Source organism: Squalius cephalus (genome assembly GCF_949319135.1).
Source record: "Squalius cephalus genome assembly, chromosome: 3".
Lineage (NCBI taxonomy): Eukaryota > Metazoa > Chordata > Actinopteri > Cypriniformes > Leuciscidae > Squalius > Squalius cephalus.
Genome location: NC_137124.1, coordinates 30,119,757 through 30,142,060, shown reverse-complemented (window position 1 = coordinate 30,142,060; position 22,304 = coordinate 30,119,757). Strand labels below are relative to the sequence as shown.

The 22,304-nt window shown below is 37.9% G+C and overlaps 1 protein-coding gene across 2 annotated transcripts in view; it reads left to right on the top strand.

Annotated features, from left to right (window-relative positions):
• The first annotated feature begins 629 nt into the window (after positions 1-629).
• Positions 630-22,304, top strand: part of cdh8 (cadherin 8) — a 93,109-nt gene continuing 71,434 nt past the window's right edge. The window contains exons 1-3 of one of the 2 annotated variants that reach the window (XM_079867077.1): positions 1,590-1,646; positions 1,778-2,204; positions 3,716-4,209. In XM_079867077.1, the coding sequence (XP_079723203.1) occupies positions 3,952-4,209 (258 nt within the window). In that variant the 5' untranslated portion in view covers positions 1,590-1,646; positions 1,778-2,204; positions 3,716-3,951. Of the gene's footprint in view, positions 696-1,589; positions 1,647-1,777; positions 2,205-3,715; positions 4,210-22,304 lie in introns of those variants that run through there. The other variant, XM_079867078.1, reaches the window with a different exon arrangement.

Genomic DNA, 22,304 nt, shown 5'->3' with positions numbered 1-22,304 from the left:
ATAAAATTAGTAAAGAAAAACCAGGGATATAAATGACATTGTTTGGATTGTGATTGATAATGGTGATATTGTGGTGCTCATTGTGACTTTGTCATCCATGTAAGGGTGAGGAATAAATCTCTCTCTCTCTCTCTCTCTCTCTCTCTCTCTGTATATATATATATAAGTTGTAGCAAAGCAGCCCTTTTCAAGCCTTAAAAATGTAGCAGAATGGCTGAGGAATACTAGTATACTCTATAATATTACTACATATTTGAGTAATATTTAAAGATAATAGGTAACATGTAGATAACTATATTTTTTGGTTCTCAAGCATTATCGTCACCATCTTCAAGATTTGGCATCTGATATATTATGATCAATATCTTGTTTTATCTATCCGTGAAGGCTGCTGTGTTATTGCACAATTATTTATATGTATTTATAATCATATATTATTTTTTTAATATAGATGTCTCAATATCTTGAAGTGAGGCTAAGAATTTATTGAACATCTGTATCTGCAAGGTTTAATCTCTGAGGTTTAACTGACCTCAGCCAAGAAAACTCCTGATGTCTGCTTGATGTTTGGCCACTAGAGGGAGCCAGTGGAAGCGGAGCTTTGTCTGTATCTCGACCTGAAGAGTCTTCCATTCATGTGGACAAGACACATGTCAAGATAAATCCTGTGTGCACTAATGAATGCTGAGGAAATGGTGTGTTTATTTCAATGCATTTTCTCTTTGAGTAAACTGGGCTGAATGTTTGCAAATAATGCATTCAGCTTATTAGGAGTTGATATTTAACAGAGCTCCTCACAGCATCAATTCAGGGTCTCATGTGAAGATACTAAAACAGCAGATTATTGTTTATTTATCCAGTGTGATCAGAACATTTAGCTGTATAGTTGTAGGTTTAAACATGAAATCGTAAGATTGGGTGCCTAATGCCAACATCTGGAGTCTTTTGTTTTAGATTAATTGACTAATTTTCATTCCTCATTTTATTCCAAAAAGCTTTGAATTTCATCCCTCATTGCCACAGTGAATCTCTCAAAGTCTCACACATTCTAAAATAAAAGAAGATCTCAGTCTAGACTTTTGGAAAACAATGGCTCTGACTCAGACTGAAATCATGATAAGCATGTATTGCCTAATTTTCATACAGGCCTGGTTTCACAGGCAATGCTTAGATTAAGCCAGGATTAGGCCTTAGTTCAATTAGGACATTTAAATAGCTTTTATAAACGTGTCTTAGAAGAAAAAAAAAAGAAAAAAACATTGTTTGTTTAAGTGTTTTAAAGAAGTCTTAAATAGGCATAATTGACTGCAGTGGCACCGAATTACAATTAGCGTTGCGTAATGCAAAGCATATTGCATCACATAAAAATATGCAATCACGCCAACATTTAAATTTACTTTTAAGAATGTGGCATATAGCCCATTTAAAATGATTGCACAATGCGAAAATAACTTAAAAGTGAAAATTGTTTAATTTGCTCACCTGGCCAAAATTAATTGTGGCGATGAGATGCTTAAACAGTATGTAAAATCTCATTGCATTCCATGCACGAGCTGGAATGAGACGGAAAAAAAGAGGACCGTCGCACAAGTGTCCAGACGCGTCACACGTATGGATGCTTTGTTAGCCGAATGCGTTTGATAAAGGTAATGGTAAATGGACTGCATTTATATAGCGCTTTCACAGACCTATGGCCACCAAAGCGCTTTACATAGCCTCACATTCACCCATTCACTCACTCATACATACACCGACGGCAAGGTAGGGTAAAAGGGAGATAGGGAAAAACACCAACGCACTGACATAAAAGTTCAGTATTCCCAAGGTAGGGCGCGTGCATTCATTGCCAGGGCTGAGGACCTGCCTCTTTATCAGCCCAATGAGCGCGACAGAGGGGAGGCTCTTCCCACCAAACACCTCTCGTCCATCTCTCCTCACTCCTCCACTCAGCGAGCGGGCTTGCCGGAGCTCACCGACACGCTGTCAACGCCAAGCCACTAAACTCTACGGATCCTAATTGTTCCCAACCGCGTCTGTCAACTTATTCTCCTTATTATTTTCTTGACTATATTCATTTGACAGAAAATTGACAAAAAAGACAAGTACCAGCAATATTGCAAAACAAGTCACGTCTTTTTATTTTCCTTCTCTGATATGTTCTATCCCCTGTGAATGACATGGAACGGACGTCCGGATGATATACAGTAAGTACTAAAGACTTATTAACAGGCGGAGGAGAGGTTTTACACAGTATATGTCGTTTGGCGGAAGGCGCGTGCATTTTTACTCGCCTGAAATACTGGATGTTTCGTTTGATGCTGTTTGCGCTACAGTGATTGATCCGAAAGCGAGACAGATTGACAGCCTGCTGACCAGACCATAAGCTCCCGTTGCCCATCATTTGTTTTGCATCGTTCAAGAATGTCGTGCATCGAATTAATTGTGTTCACTTCACAGAAGAACGTGGTCTGCGAACGTCTTGGTTAATCAACTTGGTCAACTCGTCGTGGCATGTGTGTTTTGCAGTTCTCTACTGCTTCTAGAGTATAATTTTCTGCTTTTAAGTATCATGCTTCTCTTACTCATTCGAAAGAGGCAGAAAGCGAGCATAAATATAGTAAGCGACTTTTTTTTTTTTTTTTTTTTTGAGGAGCTGTCCACTCATGGTGGTGCTGAAACCGCAAGTGATTTAAGCATCGTCTTTGCTCGCCGAGTCTCTATATGGTGTTAGAGTGCAATAAAGCTTTACTGCTCGCTGAAGTTACACTGTGGAAGGAAGACTAAGCGGTGCATGTTTCAAATGTGTGGCTTGCTTACTAGCAAACAGGTCAATTATTTAAATTAATTGTGTGCACAACTATTTCAGAAATCAAACATGTACTTGTCTGCTGTGTACTGCATTAAAGACTGAATTTCTCTTAACCTTCTTACTGGTGCCTGGTTGCATCAATGCCTGGGAACATATGAAATAATAGATAACAGAGTTCTCCGGAGGGTGCTGCTTGAAACCATTCAGCTAAATAATCCGGTTTAGTGAAATGCAGATTATGATTTTTGTATGGTCAACCAAGAAAAAAAAGGACTTGCTGTTTGTATTTGAATTGAAATCAAGTGCATGAACAAATTGCAAATTGCAAAAAAAACAAACAAAAATTGTGTAAGTACAGACTCTCTTCTTATAAGCATTGCAGAGTAAATTGTTAAAAATAGTTATATCATGTATGTTATGTTTTCAGATATATAAATCCTGTTTTTTTTAATCATTCTGCAAACTCTAAATTATACCGTATTGTGATAATATGTCAAGGGCATTGAAAGCAATTGGTTTTGGGAAATGAAAGCAGCTCATGAGCATGATGAGATACTGTTTTTTCTTATCTACCCTGTGATTTTCAAGCATTTATACTTTATGCTGCAGTCATGTGTCGGAAATTATTTTCTTTTTATACCTCAAAATTACTGTAGGATGACTGTTTTCGCATTAACAAGCATTGCAATCTGAAACATTAATTGGCTTGATTTTATAGTTCCTATACGTTTCCAATAGCTTATGTTTGCACTGTACTATATACTCCTATAGAAGACAGATGTGCTCTGACTTGTTTATTTGGCATTCTGATGTCATATCAAACTGACCTTGAGACTTCACTCCTCAAGCTTGTCAGTTTTATTTACATGCACTTCCTGTAAGTCTGCATTTGTCTCTCCCCTCTAGATCTCTTACATTGATGAACCAACTAATGGATGTCACATTTTGCAGTACGCCTTCCTTCTCTGTGTTCTGGAGACAGATCAGAGTACATCCGTGACCCTCCTCACAACATGAACTCAACCTGGGGGATACGTAGAACAAAAGAGTAACCATTCAGCTGTTTGTCAGCTGGTCAACCCCTGAATTTTGGAGGGGAAGCAAAAGAAGAAAAAAAAAGGCTACAAGAAAATATTACAAAAATGCTAAAACGAGGAGAGGAGATGCAGCGAGATCTATGGACTTCTCTCCTGCTAGTATGGATTACTTGTGTGCCGTACTCTTCCATGGCTTCGTTAAACAATCAGTCGCAAAGTTTACAAACGGCATCAGCCATGATCCCGCGAAACCGGCCAAGCGAAGGACAAAGAATCCTCAGTCGTGCCAAGAGAGGATGGGTTTGGAATCAAATGTTTGTGTTGGAGGAGTTCTCTGGACCCGATCCAATTCTGGTTGGCAGGGTGAGTAGTCTAATTGTCGGCTGAATATTAAGCTTACTTATCATGTGGAAACATTAATTCTGCTGCCTCAATGCCTTTTCGTTTGACATTTTGTGAAGGAGCAATAATTGCCGTGAAGAAGAGGGCAAGGTTGGCATTGCTGACTCTCGCACACTTTCCATCTTTTACAGTTCAATTAGGAAAATGCAGCTCTGAATGCTAATTTATGCATGGTGTTGTATTTCACAGAGTCTGAGAAACTTCTGCAACACATATCGTATGAAGGGTTGCCCCAAATCTAATTTTATAGCTGTAATGTGCAGCGTGCTGCATGCATGTGTGTGTATGCAGAGAGGTGAAGTGGTATGGAGATAATTAGGGGATAGGAGAGTGACCTGGCACCGGACCTGTGCAGAGAGCTCTGGGTCCTGAGAGGACTGCAGTATGAGCAGGCCAAAGCAGCTTGTTCACAGATCACTGCAAGCGTGAACCTCGGGAGCCCAACCTGGCACTATGCTTGTCCAACCACTTGCACATTACCGTAGCCAACAAGACAATGCTCGTTCCTCAAAATATAATTTAGTTTTTTCTTCAAACAAGATGAATCTTTCATGTTACTACCTTGCATTGACAACTCATTTTTATAAGGTTGATTTGACCTTTCATAGTAATTAGTTGTTAATCGAAAATTCTCTTAAGACATACTTTATATATATATATATATATATATATATATATATATATATATATATATATATATATATATATTTTTTTTTTTTTTTTTTTATTAAAACAACTTTTAATTAAAAAAAAAAAAGTTTTCTGTAAGGTTGCATTAGCTTCACCAAATGAACACCATCTCCACCATCAGTGAGGTGGAAAATAACATCCTTTGTGTGTCCAAAATTTGGCAGGACCTCAGCTAATTAAGGCCTCTCACTTGAATTCTCTACTGTGTCTGCTCTCCCCCCCTCCTGTCACTCAGGCATGTGAATAAAACATGTGCTCTCATGTGGCCTTTACACCTGTGTTTTCCCAATATCGGCGTGACACAAAAAAGTCCTTAAGAGCAGCATACATTTTTCAAGAGCTGCAATTAAGCAGCCTTTGTTGGATTCTGCCGTAGCTTTTGATCAGCAGAAATGCATAAACAAACACAACAATTGGGCCCCCCGTGATGATCTCCAAGGTATAAGGGCAAATGAATATGATGCTTTCAGACTGACACTTTCACAATGCTATAGGGCTCTCTGTGTGTGATGGAGACTGCTGGGAGCGCTCAAACGGTGATGTGCCGTTCTGCTCTTCTCTAATGTGCTGTGCTGTATTTAAGGTCATGGAGTACTGTATTTGTGCCAGTGAGCAGAATGATTGTCTGTAGGAGGACAATGCATGGAAAGTGAAGGTGAATGGTTGGACATAAGGGGTGCAGTCTGTACTCTGCTTCATTGGTTGGTCCAGTATTGATTGAGCTTCAATTTTATTGCTGTTTTTTTTTTTTTTTTTTTTTAAACAAACCACAAGGTTAAGTGCTCAAGAGAATGGCTTGCAGAGCTCAGATAAGTTCCATGTTGCAGCGAGATAGGAAGCCATGCTGTTAGAAGAGATTGAACGCTGCTCCTCTCTCTCACCGCCTCACTCCATCACCTAAGATCTGCAATCCTCCCTCACTCTGTCTCTCTAATTAAAAAATGAATCAAATAAAGAGTGGGAGGTGTGTGATTCAAATGGGTCATTCGAATCAGCATGTTTTTTTTTTTTTTTTTTTTTCCTTTTCCTGCCATCTCTGCCAGGCATGTGGTTGTGGGCTGATTACCGAGGAACCTCAGGCCGAGATTACACTCATTTCATCCTTTAGCTTTTATTACGTGTCGGTCTGATGTTTAATTATACACCCGGCTCCTGTCTTGTCAGTGCCCGAACTCCCCTTGAGCACCAGCTGCCAGTCGGAGGAGACGATTAGCATACGTGTAGAAGTGGGCATGGCAGGGCTAAGAGAGACAGTAGAGGGAGAGAGAGGAAGAGTTAGCTACGGTAGATGACAGCACGCTTCTCACTGTTTCACATGGTCTCGGTGGTCTGACTCAATGGGAATACAGCTCACCATCACCTGGTTCTGAAAGGTGCGGCACACACACGGCAAACTCCTTTAACAAGACTGTAGGTGGTTGTGGAATTATAGGGGAATCCAGGGCTAGCTGTCACACTCTTTACTATAATAGTAATTCTAAGGGTTTGTTTGAAAGTTAATTTCTGTGTAGACACTTACACTACCGTTCAAAAGTTTGTGGTCGGTAATATTTTTAACATGTTTTTGACAGATGTCTTCTAAGTCTGCCTTTATTCGGTGAAAAAAATACAGTAAAATCAGTAACATTGTGAAAGAGTATTACAATTATAAAGTATAATAACATTTTTATATTTATTCCTGTGATTGCAAAGCTGAATTTTCAGCAGCCATTACTCCATTCTTTAATGTCACATGATCCTTCAGAGATCATTCTAATATGCTGATTTTCTGCTAAAGAAATTAATGTTTCAGAAACCGTGGTAAATAAAAATAAATAAATAAATAAATTGTTTGATTTATAGAAAACAGTAGACATTTGCAGTAGACATTTTCTGTAACAAGTCTATGCTGTCACTTTTGATCAATATAATGCCACCTTGCTCAATAAAAGCTTGTGTAAAAGTAAGTTGTGTACCTACCTAGTCTAAATTTGGTACACCTTGCATAGTACACATTAGTACACTACATGGGGTAAGTTTTAACAACCTATGACTTTTTAATAAAATGAATCAGAAACAGTTCAAATGTAATAAATGGAAATGTTTTTGGCCATCAAAAATAATTTATAATATTTGTCACATTTAAAACACATTTATTAGTATGAATTTTGGTTTGTAGGATACAATTTGCAAAAATGATATGTTATCTATTCTGCGTAATTGGACTATTAAGTAAAACCTTACTGAGAAATAGCACTGCATCCCAGTGTACCAACTAGCTGTCTCCTGTTTTGCATTCATAAGCTTTCACCACAAATAAATGATTTCGGACATGAAACAAAATGACCACTGTATTATTTAGCTATAAATCCATTATATCCTTAATATATGGATTGCACATGGGATTTCTAACTAAGTTGTAAGTGTATTACATTTGAATGCAGGACATTTTTATATAAACACTCCTAACAGTGATGGGCAGAACAGAACAAATTGTAGTCTTTGCCCAACAAAGAGTGACATGGATGTGTTTACTTAAAGTATTGTCAGTTTTATTACAGCATATGTCAGTTAGATGCTATCTCACACATGGCTTTGTTCCCCCTCTTTTAGCTGCAGCGTGTTTTGATGGCTAATCACAATGGACATCATTATTTTCTTTGGAGTGCAGATGTACTCTACAAAAATTAATAGCACTGCTGTGTGATGTCTTGTCTTACCATGATGTGCTCAGTGATGGGATTATGTGTGTTTGTAGCATAAAGAGAATGGATAATATGCGATTCGTATTTAGAAATCCGAGCTAAAGAACAAGATCACTGGAAATGAATACAAGAGAATGGCATTGATTCTTTATTCACAAAAGAAAATGTGTCTGTGGACATTTGTTTGCTTTACAGGAGGGAATGACAACACTTGATAGATAGTGTGCATGAACTGGAAAGCCATCAGCCAGACTTTAGACATTCCCTGTTACTTTTATTATAGAAAGATTTATCAAGAAATTGTGTTTTGCTCAAGCAAAGTTGATTTGACACATGTCTTCTTTATGCTGATGTCCAGTGTACTGTGAAGCTGATTTCAGCATTAAAGCCAGAATAACTGCTCATTCTATGATTTTGGGACATATTTTTTTAAGGGGGAGGGACATTTACCAGCACAGATTTGGCCTACATAAAGGCATGCCTCCATTTTGAGTTTAAACCCATATTATTATCTCTCATTTTCTCCATTCAACACAAATTAAGCAATAATGCATCCATGTAAATAAGCGTGTGAGCACAGTATTATTCTCCAACGCTTCATTAAATGCGAGCCTACAACTTAACCCTGAAATATTCATTATGTTATTATTAATTACATTACAATATTAAATATGAATAACTTTGCTATCAAATATTAATTAGTAGCGCTCTGTCATTTTGTAATGAAAGCCAGAGTGGATTAGTTTCACTGAGCACAATGACTGGAGCTAAGAAGGGATATAAATCTAACGTTGGTCCGCGTTAAAGCTACACTTCTCTAATTCCAAAATAAAATAGCCGTTTTACAGTCGAGGGACACTGTAGAAATGCAGGTTTCTAAAAATGCTTTAGTGGCATTTGTAAGTGTGCCCTATAGCTATGGAGAAAAGAAAAATATTGTGACAGTTTGAATGTAAGGTGCAGTGAATCCCTGAAACGGACAATCGATTCATGTTCTCTGTGCTGCCTGTGATGGGATTTGCTGTTAACTGCCACTTTGTTTTTTGCTACCATGACACATTGCTGGGAATCCACTGAAACTGTCCCAACTGTTTTACTCCTCCTTTCTCAAGGAGAGATAATCTCTGTGGAGAACAATATCTCAGTGATTGTTTCAGAAGATTTCTTGATGAAGCTATGGTTGATCACAACAAGTACGACCTTTTGTATTGCTACAATTGTAATATATGCGCACAATGAGCATTTCTCTGGTTCATTCGCTCCTGGTCACAGTCTGTACTGAGTGGTGCAAGTTAGACCACAGAACAGTACTTGCCCTGTTCAACCTTCTTGACACCTCATGAATTATCTATATTCCTCCCACTGATCCACTCTGGAGAGTTACAGCTCTAACTCTCAGCTGTTTTGCTCCGTGTTTCTGGTGCTCTGAAAAATGCTACAGTTTCTCACTTTCAGGTAACTGAACCTGTTTACCAGTCACCTAGCCTCAGACTGCATGCCTACGAACCACCCACAGACATTTTGCATCTGATGCATGTTGAATACAAATCTGGAAAGCACTTTATCAAGTAAATTATATCCTGATTGGATGATTTTACACAACTTGTGAGAGTAAGGTCACAGAGGTGTGTGTGCGTGTGTGTGTGTGTTTTAATCAGTTATTTTGGAAACAAATGCATACAAATATAGTGAGTGCTTATGAAAATGAAATAATCATGGATTTGCTTGTTTGAGACTTTGAGTTTTGCGTGAGCCAATTAAAATAGACATTCACACTTGAAACTACATATTCTGGATTGATGTGAAAAGATTAGACTAGCGTTTGGAAAATTTGTGTATACTGAAAATTACTACAAAGTATTTCTATTTTGTTGTGGTTATATATATAGCAATGTATTGTTCACCCCAAAAATGAAAACTGTCATTTACTCATCTTCATGTCATTCCAAACCTGTATGATTTTTTTTAATTTAATTTTTTTTATCTTTTGTTCTGCAGAACACAAAAGAAGAAATTTTGAAAAAAACATTGACTTTCATAGCATGGAAATGTCTCTAAATTGTGTTCTTCCATGTTTCTCAGTAGAAAGAATATCATACAGGTTTGGAACGATATGAGGGTGAGTCAATTATGACACCATTTTAATTTGTGTATGATCTATCCCTTTAAGATGTGATGTGTCAGTATTTGTATTGACCTGAAAATTGGTCTTTAGCTTCTCTCTTTAATGTTTGGTGTGATAATCTTAAAGTGATCATAAATGTTACAAGATTATAACCAGTGGGTCCAGGATACTGCTGTGAAGTATAAGCCGGTCCTTCCATTTCATTACATGCTTATGGTGCATCACACAACTTCGTTCCTTGCTTCTATCAGACGAGGGGATTTTTAGCAGATCAAAGGTCCACCTCCTGATCCCCACACGATTCACCCCTGCCAACACACAGTCTGATCTGAGACTGTCTTGTGTGTTAATCTGCATTTGCTCAGGTTAGGAAGGAGGCAGCGCAGGTTGTAATGGATATCGAGCAGTTGCGTGTGATTGAAGGCCCGACGAGTGGGCTCTAACGAGGGTATTAGTGGACTTATCAGTAACCGAAGTAATGAGATGCTGATCATCACCACTGGCCACTGCATCCATCTGAAGCTCTTGATCTGACCTGTGATTGGGATTGTGTCATTGGTGATGCAGAAGGAGAGATGAATGGATTGTCTTCTGTTTTGAACTTTGTACCACTTTTATGGATAGGGCTGGTGAAGATAGGACAGGTAATGACAATGTGATCTCATTAGTAATCACAGATATTCACATTTAATAGACGCAGTCTTCAGTGTCACGTAATCAGAACTCATTCTAATTTGCTGAATTTCTTTTTGTTATCGATGTTGAAAACAGTTGTGCTACTTAATATTGTTGTGAAAACTAGTACTTTTTTTTCTGGATTCTTTGACAAATAGAATGTTTAAAAAAAACTGAATTTATAGCAATCTTTTGTAGCATTATCCATTTTTTTTGCTGTTACTTTAATCAGTTTAATTGTTGCTGAAATATTCATTTCTTAAAAAAGAAAAAAAAAAGACTAAAATATTTTATTCACACATTTTGTTTTTAAATGTTCTGTTTCTACAGCTGTGCATACTCTTATTCTTAGATGCTGTCAATATGTCCAGTATTAAACTGTATATCCAATTGTATAAACATGTATGTGTAAATGGTACAAATACCTACACATACCAATTAGATCAAGCTGTAAATAATGAGGGCAGCAGGATTGGACTATGACGAAGTGAAAGCCTAGATACAAATTCATATTGTTTGCATGAGCTTAACCACTGACCAACACCTGCTCCGTTTTACTGTTATCAAAATAAATATCTCACAGTGGTTTACATATCAGTGCAATATTATCAATATCCAAGAATCCTTCAGCACAAGTCAGAGCTCCTCTTTTTCTCATTGCCTCACCATTAAATTCAGCACAATTTGTTCTGTACTTTCTATTTCATGCCTCTTATTCAATGTGTTATTTCACCCAAGAGCTGTGGGTCCTGCGGGCCTTTAAAGCCATTGTGCCACTGCTAGGTGAGCTGAGCAAAGTCTGTTGTCTCTCTGTCTTTCTCAGTGTCTCTCTCTCTCCGCACAGTGCTGTAATAAAACACCAGAACCCTGCACAGCGTCCAGCTGAGCTGTGGGATCACATTAACACCTCTCGGACCAGCCCGACAGCTTGTCTATAGCTCCGTGTTGTTGTCTTCGTCCCCATTAATAAGGTCTGCTTGTATATGTGTGTGTGTGTGTGTGTGTACTTGTCTACCTGTCTAATAGGGGACCTTGGTGCCGTTACACACTCACCAACAGGGGACCACCGAGCCAAGTGGGCTAATTTTTCAAGTCCCCTGTTGGTCATGCTTTAAAACAAGTTCAAATCAAGTAAAAAAACGTTATGGTGAAGTTCTTTACATTTTTGACCAAGTGGGGACCTGTGTGTGTGTGTGTGTGTGGTTTAAGTCCATACTCAGCAGCCCCCCTGTAGGCTGGAGCAGGAACTGTAATGTGTGTGTGTGTGTGTGTGTGTGTGTGTGCGTGTGATTGCTACATGTGTGTGAAAAGTTTTAACTTGACAGAAGAGCATTTCTTGAGCTAAGCATATTTCCATTACAACACGAGGTCACTGTACAATCGCAATTACAGACAAAAGGCCTTTTCCATCTGCCTTTCAGCAGGTGCTCTTGAATCATTAAATATGTATACTGGCCAGCATTTAAATAAATAACTGCTGGCATTTTATTTCTCTCTCCGATTGCCATGTCTTAATACCCCTCGCAGCATCTCTGCTCTCTCTTTCTCGCTCTCTCTTTCTCTCACACACACACACAAACACACACAGAGCATATGATATACAGCTCCAGGAGGTGTAATGAGCCAGTGTGGCAGAGGTGTGACAACACCAGAGCACCTTTGCAGTGACTTATAGGGTCTGGTTGCGGCGAGAGTTGTTTGAGGTGTAAATCCCACATCCCTCGGTGGTAACAAGAACACAAACAAACATAGGCACACTTTGTCCCTCTGCTCTGAATCCTCTTCCTAAGTGACACCAGGGCTTGGGATGAGGAATCTGCATGCCGTCCTCATCTGTCCTCCTCGGGATGTTGTGGGAAACCACAATGAACGCTGTGTAAACCGTTTTTTTTTTTTTTTTTTTTCTGCTGCGTTGAAGAGGCAGGAGCAAGCGCAGTCTTATAGTCTCGCCAGTGAGGAAAAGTGAGATTACACGGGCGGAAAAAAGCCAGACTCAACCAACTGTACACAGAGACAATTTTATTCACGCTGTCAGGAAATGGCAGCGTGTATACTGAATATCCACAGCCATCTTTTCTGCTCATCTCTGTTCATTAAGTGAAAAGATATCATCTGTACAAAGGCCGCCCACCTCGATTCGTACAGGCGAGGAAGAAAATCCATACATCGACAAACCTTTTATAACCGTCTTTCTCTGTGGACCAGATAGTCACATGCTTTTTGATGCCTTGCTTTAACCTCAGAGGCTGTGGTGGATTCTATCTCATTTCTGCTCTTTGATTAAATTTGTGCATGCTCAGGTTTGAATAAAACATCTTAGGTCAAGTATTATAGCCTCCTTTAGAGGAGTTATGAGACACTAATCGTGATCTGGCCTTGAACAGGATGGTGGAGACGGCCTATACCCACCTGGGTACTTCACATACCTGATGTTACCTTTGTTTGCCAGCAGTCTCTGGGTTTTGGCTGTTGAGAGAATGTGGAGGTGGTGCATGTAGCTGCTAAATGAAGGCTTTTGGCAGAGCGCCTTGAACTCTGCGTGGACTAATCACTGGAATTAAGTAGTTAACCTTTACTGTGTCGCCTGGGCTCAATCTTTCACTGCTAAAGCGTGTTATATGGCCCTTTCACTCAGCGCTGTGAGAACCTCTGTATCACACTGTGTTTACTGTAGTCAACTCGCTATACAAACTGACCGAAGGTATTATGAATGATTATTTATTTAGTTAGTTCTTCTTATTTTTTATTTTATTTTTTATTTTTATTGTTTCTCTAAGTCATTGCTGGAATTAGCATTTTGAATGTGTGTATTGCTATACTGCATAGCAGAGTTTTGGTCAGCAGTAGTGACACACAGGGGTCAGTGTTAATCTGTTCAATGAATGTTTGTTGACGTCTCATCTTTGATTACAAACAGGGAAGGGAGGGGAGGGGAGGGTAGATATTTTTAATTAATGAAATATTTGATATAATGAACTGAATGAAGCAGAACACAACTTAGAACTCACATCTAGAAGGAGAATTCTAGAAAGAAAATTCTAGTCAGAATGTCATAAATACATGGTTGCATGTGATATAGTACATTCCTAAACATGTACTATATCACTTGTCAGTCTTATCAATCACTGGATACTTAACACTCCATTTAAAAGTTTTGGCGTCAGTAAGATATTTAACATTTTTGACAAGAGACATTAACAAGTCTCTTGTGCTCACCAAAGCAATTGAAAACATTAAATCAATAATATTGTGATTTAAAAATAAAATAAAATAATAAAACCGTTTTATTTCAATGTATTTTACAAATTCCTGTGATTGCAAAGCTGAATTTTCAGCATCATTACTCCAGTCTTCAGTGCCGCATGATCATTGTTCAGAAATCATTCTAATATGCTGATATGCTGCTCGAGAAATAAGTGTTTTCAGTGTTGAAAATTGTTATTAATGTTCAATGTTGCTTCCTGATTTTTTTTTTTTTTTTTTGTAGAAACTGTGATACATTTTGCTCAGGTTTGAATGAATAGAACCTTCAAAAGAACAGCATTTATTTGAAATGGAAATCTGTTGTAAGATTATAGATTTGTATGGTCACTTTTGATCATTTTATCATAAAAAATATCCATTTAAATTTAATAGTGCACACTTTCACTTGTTTTCAATTCAGCAACACTTACAGGTTGCATTTTATGTTGATATCTTTAGTATATCGCTAGCCTTTAAATGTTAATTAGAAATGCCATGGTTGATCTATTACAGGACATTATTGCCTGCTAAAATGTTATTATCATAGACTAAAATTATATGTAATATTTGTCAGAATAAAATGGACTATAATTAACGAATAACACTTAAATAATGACTACATTTTTTGAGGCTTTTTCATTAAGACAGAGGAAAAAAAAAAACAAAGAAGAAGAAAAACCACTAGTTATAGCTCTGCTTTAAAAAAAAATGTACACTCAAAAAAAAATTCCCACTCAGTTCTGTTGGATTAAATCTGACCAGAACAAAACCGAACTACATGTAACTGCTCTCTTGCTGAGAGCACGTGGTTTAGTTTAAGCTCTGGCAGCTAGGCTAATTTCTCCATCATTTTCGGATTGCAATTATTCAATCCTGATTACTTTAACACTTGATTATAATTATTTAAACCTTCTAATTGCTCAGTGGTATAGTCATTGTGGGCTGCTAAGTCGTCATCCAGTGAGTCAGTGGATGCTTGGCAGGGCTGAGCAGCTCGATTCTGCAGACGGCACCCTGCGTCAGGGGAACTGCAGTCGGAAGGGCTTATCCCAGGCTCCCTCATCCCATGAAAAGCCTAGGAGCCAAACTGGGAAGATAGAGTAATCTTGTTGAAAATGGATGTCGCTATTGTGCTTTTTGATGTGTAGTTGGCCGCATGGTTAACTGGGAGCAAACGTGGGCAGGCGAGGTGTAGACAATGGGAGCGGGTGGGAGGAGAGTCCTATTTCGAGATCTTTAAAAACAGCCACCATTCACTGCTGCCTGCCCGAGCTCCAAAATAACAACAAAAGAGGAAGTAAACCCCTTCTTCCGGTGCATTCTGGCATTGTTGGACCTCCTGTTGTTGATGTCAGTTACTGCTTGCCAGCCATTTTGAGAAGAACAAAAAGTAACCATGGTGAATCGATTGCCCCCGGTTGTCTCAGCGACACACCTGCGAGATTGTCTGCCAGTAAAGTGTGGCACAGACCTTTATTGAAAATTAACTATTTTCGTTTAATGATCCAGCTTGAGAGAGCTGGAAAATAACCCAGAAAATAAGCAAAGACCTTGTGTGACGTGCTTGTGCATGGGAATCAATAATCAGCATGTGATATATTGTTTCACGCCATTGTGATTCTGTGTAAATTAAGCCTCCTTTGCGCTGCATTAAAAAGTCTGCGTAAACACAGTATGTTTTCCTGCTTTTATGCAGATTGTACAGCATGTAGATCAGCGATTCTCAACCAGGGGTCCAGGACCCACTATAGGGGGCCTTAGCAAACTGGGCCTCAAGATGACTTAAGTCAAGATGATGTAGTCAATCATTTTATCCCTTAAGACTCAACTTCAATCAACACGAACAGGAAAGTTTTTTTTTTTTTTTTTTTTACTGTGAAGAAATGTTTTATTCATGCCTTAAAATAGCTTAAATGTAAGTATAAACCCTTGTTTCATAAATACGTGGATTCATAAAAATGCAAATGAGCTCCACCTATTTTAATTATTTAATTAATTTAAAGAAAGTAGGCCCATAAATTAATATGTTTTGAAATCAAAACTCGGGCCAGGGAGCTATTGAATATTGTGGAGGGCAATGGGTGGTCTTGGACAGAGGTTCTACAGAAATTGTTAAATGCATGCTGGTTTGTATCAACATGAGGATGTGTAAATTATGATTTTTTTTTATTTTTTTTGGGTGGACCATCCCTTTGACAATAAAATAGTCTCATAACGCTGCATATAATCAGGTCATATGCCATTATGCACACATACACGCGCTCGCTCACACACATCAGTCGCAAATGACTTTTCTCACATCTACATCCCGACAATGTCCAAACATGATCCATTCTAGTCTAGCCATCCTAAAAAATACTGATTAAATCCAACAAAACGAAGCAAATCTCGTCACAGATCCTGTTGTAATAGTAAAAGGTTTTAACATGTTAATGCGCTGGGTGGGTTTTGCAGACAACATTTCATCTAATTTCAATTCCACTTTTCCTCTTCTTGGCATTGAGAGGTTGCATGAAAAATTCAAGCCGTTATAATATGAGATCCAGATGAATCATGAATCCTTAATGGCTATCAGGCTTGTATAGGCCGGCCTCTGGAATTACACTCAAAGAATGATGACTTTCTTTGTACTGGGTCAGTTGCCCGTGTCTTTGTATATATGTGTGTGAGGAGTATTGTAGTGTGAGGAACAGAACAAGGTCCTCTGTTGTGCCGTTCATGCAGATGTGAGCTTACACCTGCATGCTATAGAGACAGAGAAAAGAATTGGAGACACACTACTCCACATGTATCGGTTTTTGTCATTTTGTCAAAGGTAGGCCTACAATATGTACGATTTTTGTAAAAAAACACTTGCACAGTGTTATATATTTTGTTCAATTGCGTACTTACATCATCCTAAATATTTCCATGAATTTGTAAATTCAGAGAAATTCACGATTTTAAATAGCGCCCGTCCCTTGTCACTTGTCGCCTGTCAATGACGTAATATTTTACGTACTGGTTTCCACTTGTACTGCCACAGTAACCATGGCAACAGATGTGGACAACTGCATAATGTCTAGTGGAACACTGTTATTGTTTCGTTCAAACATTAAAGACCAAGGAAAGCAGACTTTGGGACAAAAGGATAAATAAAACGAGGATAAATATTGGCGTGGCGTTTTCGAGATGCCGAGAGCTTCCCAACAAACTTCGTCTTGACAGAGATGCCACTCTTACATGTGCTTTATTAGACAGGTGAGCAGATGTAAATAAAACAAATCGACGTTATATAGCTCAACATGATGAAATATTCGAATATGATCAGTTTGTTTTTCTAATGTTGATCTAGCTTACCCCTAGTCTCATACAGCCAAACAAACTAACACATACTGTAGAATAGCATTATAACTTTCAACACACTCAAATGCAGTTTAGTATGATAGTGTAGACCAAGTGAAACAGTGCTGCGTTACCTCACAATTTTAATTCGTCAAATAAACTGACCTGTATTTAGTATTTCAGCACTTGCTGGCAAGTTAGTTCGGTAGAATGAAATGTCCTCATTCCTTTATATTCCCGGGACTCGCGTGTGGCGCTGATATCTGTATCTCATTAGCAATCGTGCCCTGCTTCATACCACAGTCCTGTTAAAAAACACACTCATCCATAAACATTATTTCCCCATAAACATTATTAGATCCATCAACATGACAAAAAGTTCCATGATTCCACGCTCATTCACTAAGCCATCAATCTACGCCTTTGTTATTGTTTTGAAGAGGTTTTGCCCTTAGTGGCAAAAAAATACATATTGTAACTTTAAAGTTCATTAGCTTGTGCTGCTGTAGTGGACGTGTATGATGGTGTGAAAAGATATATAAAGGAAGTGTGGTCTCTCTCTCTCTCTCTCTCTCTCTCTCTCTCTCTCTCTCTCTCTCTCTCTCTCTCTCTCTCTCACCTCCTACACTAATGTGTCAAAAAACAGAGATGTCAAAATCATTAGTATCTATGATTACTGTTATTTAGGACTTTCCAAGAATCACATTTTCTATTGAGTTGCCAAACTGATTGGTTACAACATTTAACAAAAATGGTTTTCTGAAAGAACACACACATGGCATGGCGTTGAGACACATTGTGCAATTTCTCCAGATGGTGTATGATTCCCTCAGTGTTAGAGAGCTATCGGCATTTTCAAAATGATATTGGGTATCTGTTGTATGTCCTTGCTACAGGAAATTCATATGTGTTCAGAGTGCAAATGTTTAAATCCTCATGTTCTTTGACTACCTTCCTTTTTTATTATAGCATGCTCTCAGGCAAACACAAACACATACGTAAAGCCTGACGTGCAATCACACAGGAACATGAACACATAAGTGGAGACAGACTGTGCGCCGAAAATTCTTGGCCAATAACACATCTGTGATGTCATGCCAAACATTACAGGTGCTCACATTACAAATGCAAGGTCACTGTCGTGCTGCCGCTGTGTATTTTTATCTATGTGGAGGAAGCTGAAAACAACATGTCAGGAAGTCTTTCTAATGCTCGGCTAGCTGTATGGCTCAATATTTTCACAAATCCTGAAACTAAGAACACTTAGTCAAAGGGGATGACCAGGCTAGCCAATTGTGCTCCTGCAGATCGATGCAATTTCACATTGCCATGTTTCAGCCCATTTGTCTGTGTCTCTCAGACACTTTTAGAAACGTTCCAGGGCATGTTTCTCCAGTTCAAGAAGGCATTGCGGTGTGTTGTTTTTCCTCCAGACCTTAACCGCGGACTGCAGTTAAATGGGAATGTAAGTTTTGCTTATCAGTCGGTTGTGGGCGTGCCGTGTCTGCTTGCCAGAAATCTATCTCAGAGACGACCCGCCCGTGTGCATGACCTTGTTCTTTTGTTAACGCATAGAGTTTTCATAAATACCGTGCTGATATCGCAGGCTTGATAATTACTGCGTTCCTTCACACCCGGCCTCTTTTATTAGTTTCCTGACAATGGGCTACATCGCTGCAGGGCCAACAAAAACTCACTCCCCCTGCCTCCTCTCAGGGACACTGACATCTGAATATTGGTAATAAAGCAAAGAACACATGATTTTAAAATATCACTCTCAGAGCTTAGTTTGAAAAATATCCTCCTTCTAAGCACTACAGACATTGAGTCTCATTCACTTATATAATACGCACATGTAATTTTGTGCAAATCCCCACAAAGATGGTAATATCCGAAATCCTTGTCCTTGCGGGGACATTTTGTGATCTCCATGAGGAAAACATGACTTTGTCTGAAAATGTAAACATTTTGAAAGTTTTCTGTGATGGGTAGGTTTAGGGGTAGGGTTAGTGTGAGGGATATTGTGTGGGTTTTTTTTTTTTCTTTTTTTTTTTTTTCTTTTTAAGTAGAAATCATGATTTATCACATGATTAAATTTATTTGGATCTTTAGGATTTCATTTAGAACTAACTGAAACATATTAACGCAAATTACGGAACACTGGTGAACCTTAGAACATGTGAGAAACAGTTATTTTAGAGTAAATTGTAATAATATTTCACAATATTACAGATCTTACCGACCCCAAACTTTTGAACTATAGTATAGATTTTAAAAGTAAATAAGGAAGTTATGCTACATCTTATTGCAAAGTAATATACATGATATGCAGTATATTTGAATCTAGACCTCTATAGGTGTTAATTATGTTTTACAACCTGTATGCACAATATTTATAAAGATTTGAGCAAGGAGACGGTTACCTGTGCACTTCTTGAATCCATCCATCCAAACTTTTTTTTTTTTTTCTGGCCACACATTTGTAATTATTAATAATGAATGAGATAGAATTATGTCCTTAAAATTTGTGTGACTGTTCATACATAATGGAGAACTACAGTTAGCTCTGAATCTGCAGACTTATTCATTTACTTATCATTCAAAAATGTTCAGTTTTCCAAAAAAAAAAGAAAGAAAGAAAGAAACACTTTATTTACTTCGCTACATAAAAAAAAAAAAATATGATTATTATTTTTTCCCCCTTTTTTTCAGCAAAATGTAAAAGTATGTTGTTTAGAAAAATAAAATACATTTTGGCAGTATCACTCTATATGCTCTGTCCTTGCCTATATACTTCGGTAATAAGCCTATCAGGTGATTATGATGGAGAAATGATGAGGAGGAAAAGGAGATTACAGCAGTGATGTTCAGGCTGTTGGAAGGACCTGTACACATGTTATTGGATTTTTTGGGGTCTCTTGCCAGGAATTTGTCCTTGTCAATACAGATCACACTCTATAGGTCAGACTCTGGGGAATAGGTCACAATGTGGTTTGATCTGAACGAACTGAGGGAAGAGAGAGAGAGGGAGAGAGAGAGAGAGAGAGAGAGAGAGAGAGAGAGAGAGAGAGAGAGAGAGAGAGAGAGAGAGAGAGAGAGAGAGAGAGAGAGAGAGAGAGAGAGAGAGAGAGAGAGAGAGAGAGAGAGAGAGAGATAGTTATAGTCTTAACAATATAGTTATATTGGTTTACTGCTCCTCTCAATATATTATATATGGCAACACTTTATAATGGAAAACTAACTTTTATTTTATCACATGTGTGAGTGATATCAGTGCTTGGTAATAAGGACACATCCTGTGTGCAGGAGTACAATCTGGACCCAAAGAGGGTGGATGGCGATGGGAACTAACTACTTATGTGTGAGAGGGGCTGAGTTGGATGTGTCTGTTAGGGAACATAATTACTACTAATGACCATTAGGAGTTCAGTTTTCACCCTCCAGGGATTGGTGAAAGGGCTTTCGCCTTATCAGTTGATTAGTGCAAATCGAGGAGGCCGGATCCAGCATGTTAAGTAAACGGGACTGAGAAGTGTAGCATTATCTGGGGAAGACTAATGGAGCAGCGCAGAGTTCATCCTGAGCTAATGTGAGCCCGCATATACGGAACCACTTACAGATAATATCAAAAATGTAACCACCTCCCCATCCCACCCCAAACACCACACATCCTCGGATCCACCACACACATCACTTTCCTTATTACTAGGGTGGCAAAATTCCGGGAATTTTCAAGGCTGGAAACTTTCCATGGGAATTAACAGGAATATATGGGAATTAACGGGAGTTAATTGGAATGAACTGGGAATTTGCAAAAGAGGAGAGATTGCTCGGGAGATTGGTATGGTAATAGAGATTGGCATTGTAATAGTTATGGCAATGTTAATGTAGTTTGGTCTTGGTGGAATAGATCTGCTATGCTGCTGCTGCTGCTGAGCAAGTACCGAGAATTGCTACTGCCAATACACTGCAAAAAAATGCTTTTCTTACTTAGTATTTTTGTTTTGTTTCCAGTCCAAATATCTAAAAATTCTTAAATCAAGAAGCATTTACTAGAGAAGTAAAATGACATAAGAAATTCTATTTTGTTTTAAGATAAAAAGAAAGTAATTTAAGTAATTTTTTCTTAAAACGAGCAAAATTATCTGCCAATGGGGTAAGCAAAAAAAATCTGAATAAGAATGGAAAACAAGAAAAAAAATCTTAATTCAAATGGATAACAAGATTATTTTGCTTACCCCATTGGCAGATAATTTTGCTTGTTTTAAGCAGAAATTACTTAAATTACTTTCTTTTTATCTTAAAACAAAATAGAATTTCTTATGTCATTTTACTTCTCTAGTAAACGCTTCTTGATGTAAGAATTTTTAGATATTTGGACTGGAAACAAAACAAAAATACTAATTAAGAAAGCATTTTTTGCAGTGTACATTCACAGACATTGCTGTGAGCATGCAAGACATGCTGCATATATGCTGCCTAATAATTCTGCACACCTGAATTTAAGGCGTTTTTCATTTCCAGCCTTCATGAACAATTATATATCACTTATAAATGATTAAATACAAAATTAGTAGTAGTTATTAAGATTATTATGGTTTGGAATTGGCAAAATATTCCTGGGAATAAGATATGATTAGAAAATAAACGTGCCTAATAATTCTGCACGCACTGTATATCAATATGCAAAAAAAAAAAAAAAAAAAAAAAAAAAAAATGTTTATGTTTTGTATATGATACAGTTTATATACATTTCCACAAATTTCCAATTAATTCCCATAAATTCTCTAAAATTTCTGTTAAGTTTCCAACTTCAAAATTTAGTTTCTGAAAATTTACCGGATATTTTCCGCCCATTGTGAGCGCGGCCCCTACTTATTACACGGCTCTGTGGAATATTTGATTCTGATTGGTCATTCACAACATCCGATGGGTAATGTCCCCATTAACAACCGCTAAAAACTAATAACACAGGCTCATCGGGTATCTGTCACTGAAGTTGGCGCTATAGGATTGCTAGTAACGTTGTTGTTTTTTTGTTTGTTGTGTTTGCTAGGAACGTTCTTTCCTCATGGAAGTTTTGTGTTTCATGAGCTAATAAAATATTAAAACTCCGTCAAATCAATATTTTGTTATTTTGTACAGTTGTTTAATTAGGCCTATGTTATCCGGTATGGCGGACTCGCTCTCTCTTGTTTCATACAAATGCAACTGCTGCCATTTTGCGACTATTGTTTTGTACACTGTAATGGATTATAAGATAACAAACAGGATTGTTAAAACAACATTTTAAAACCGTTTCATCAAATCAATAT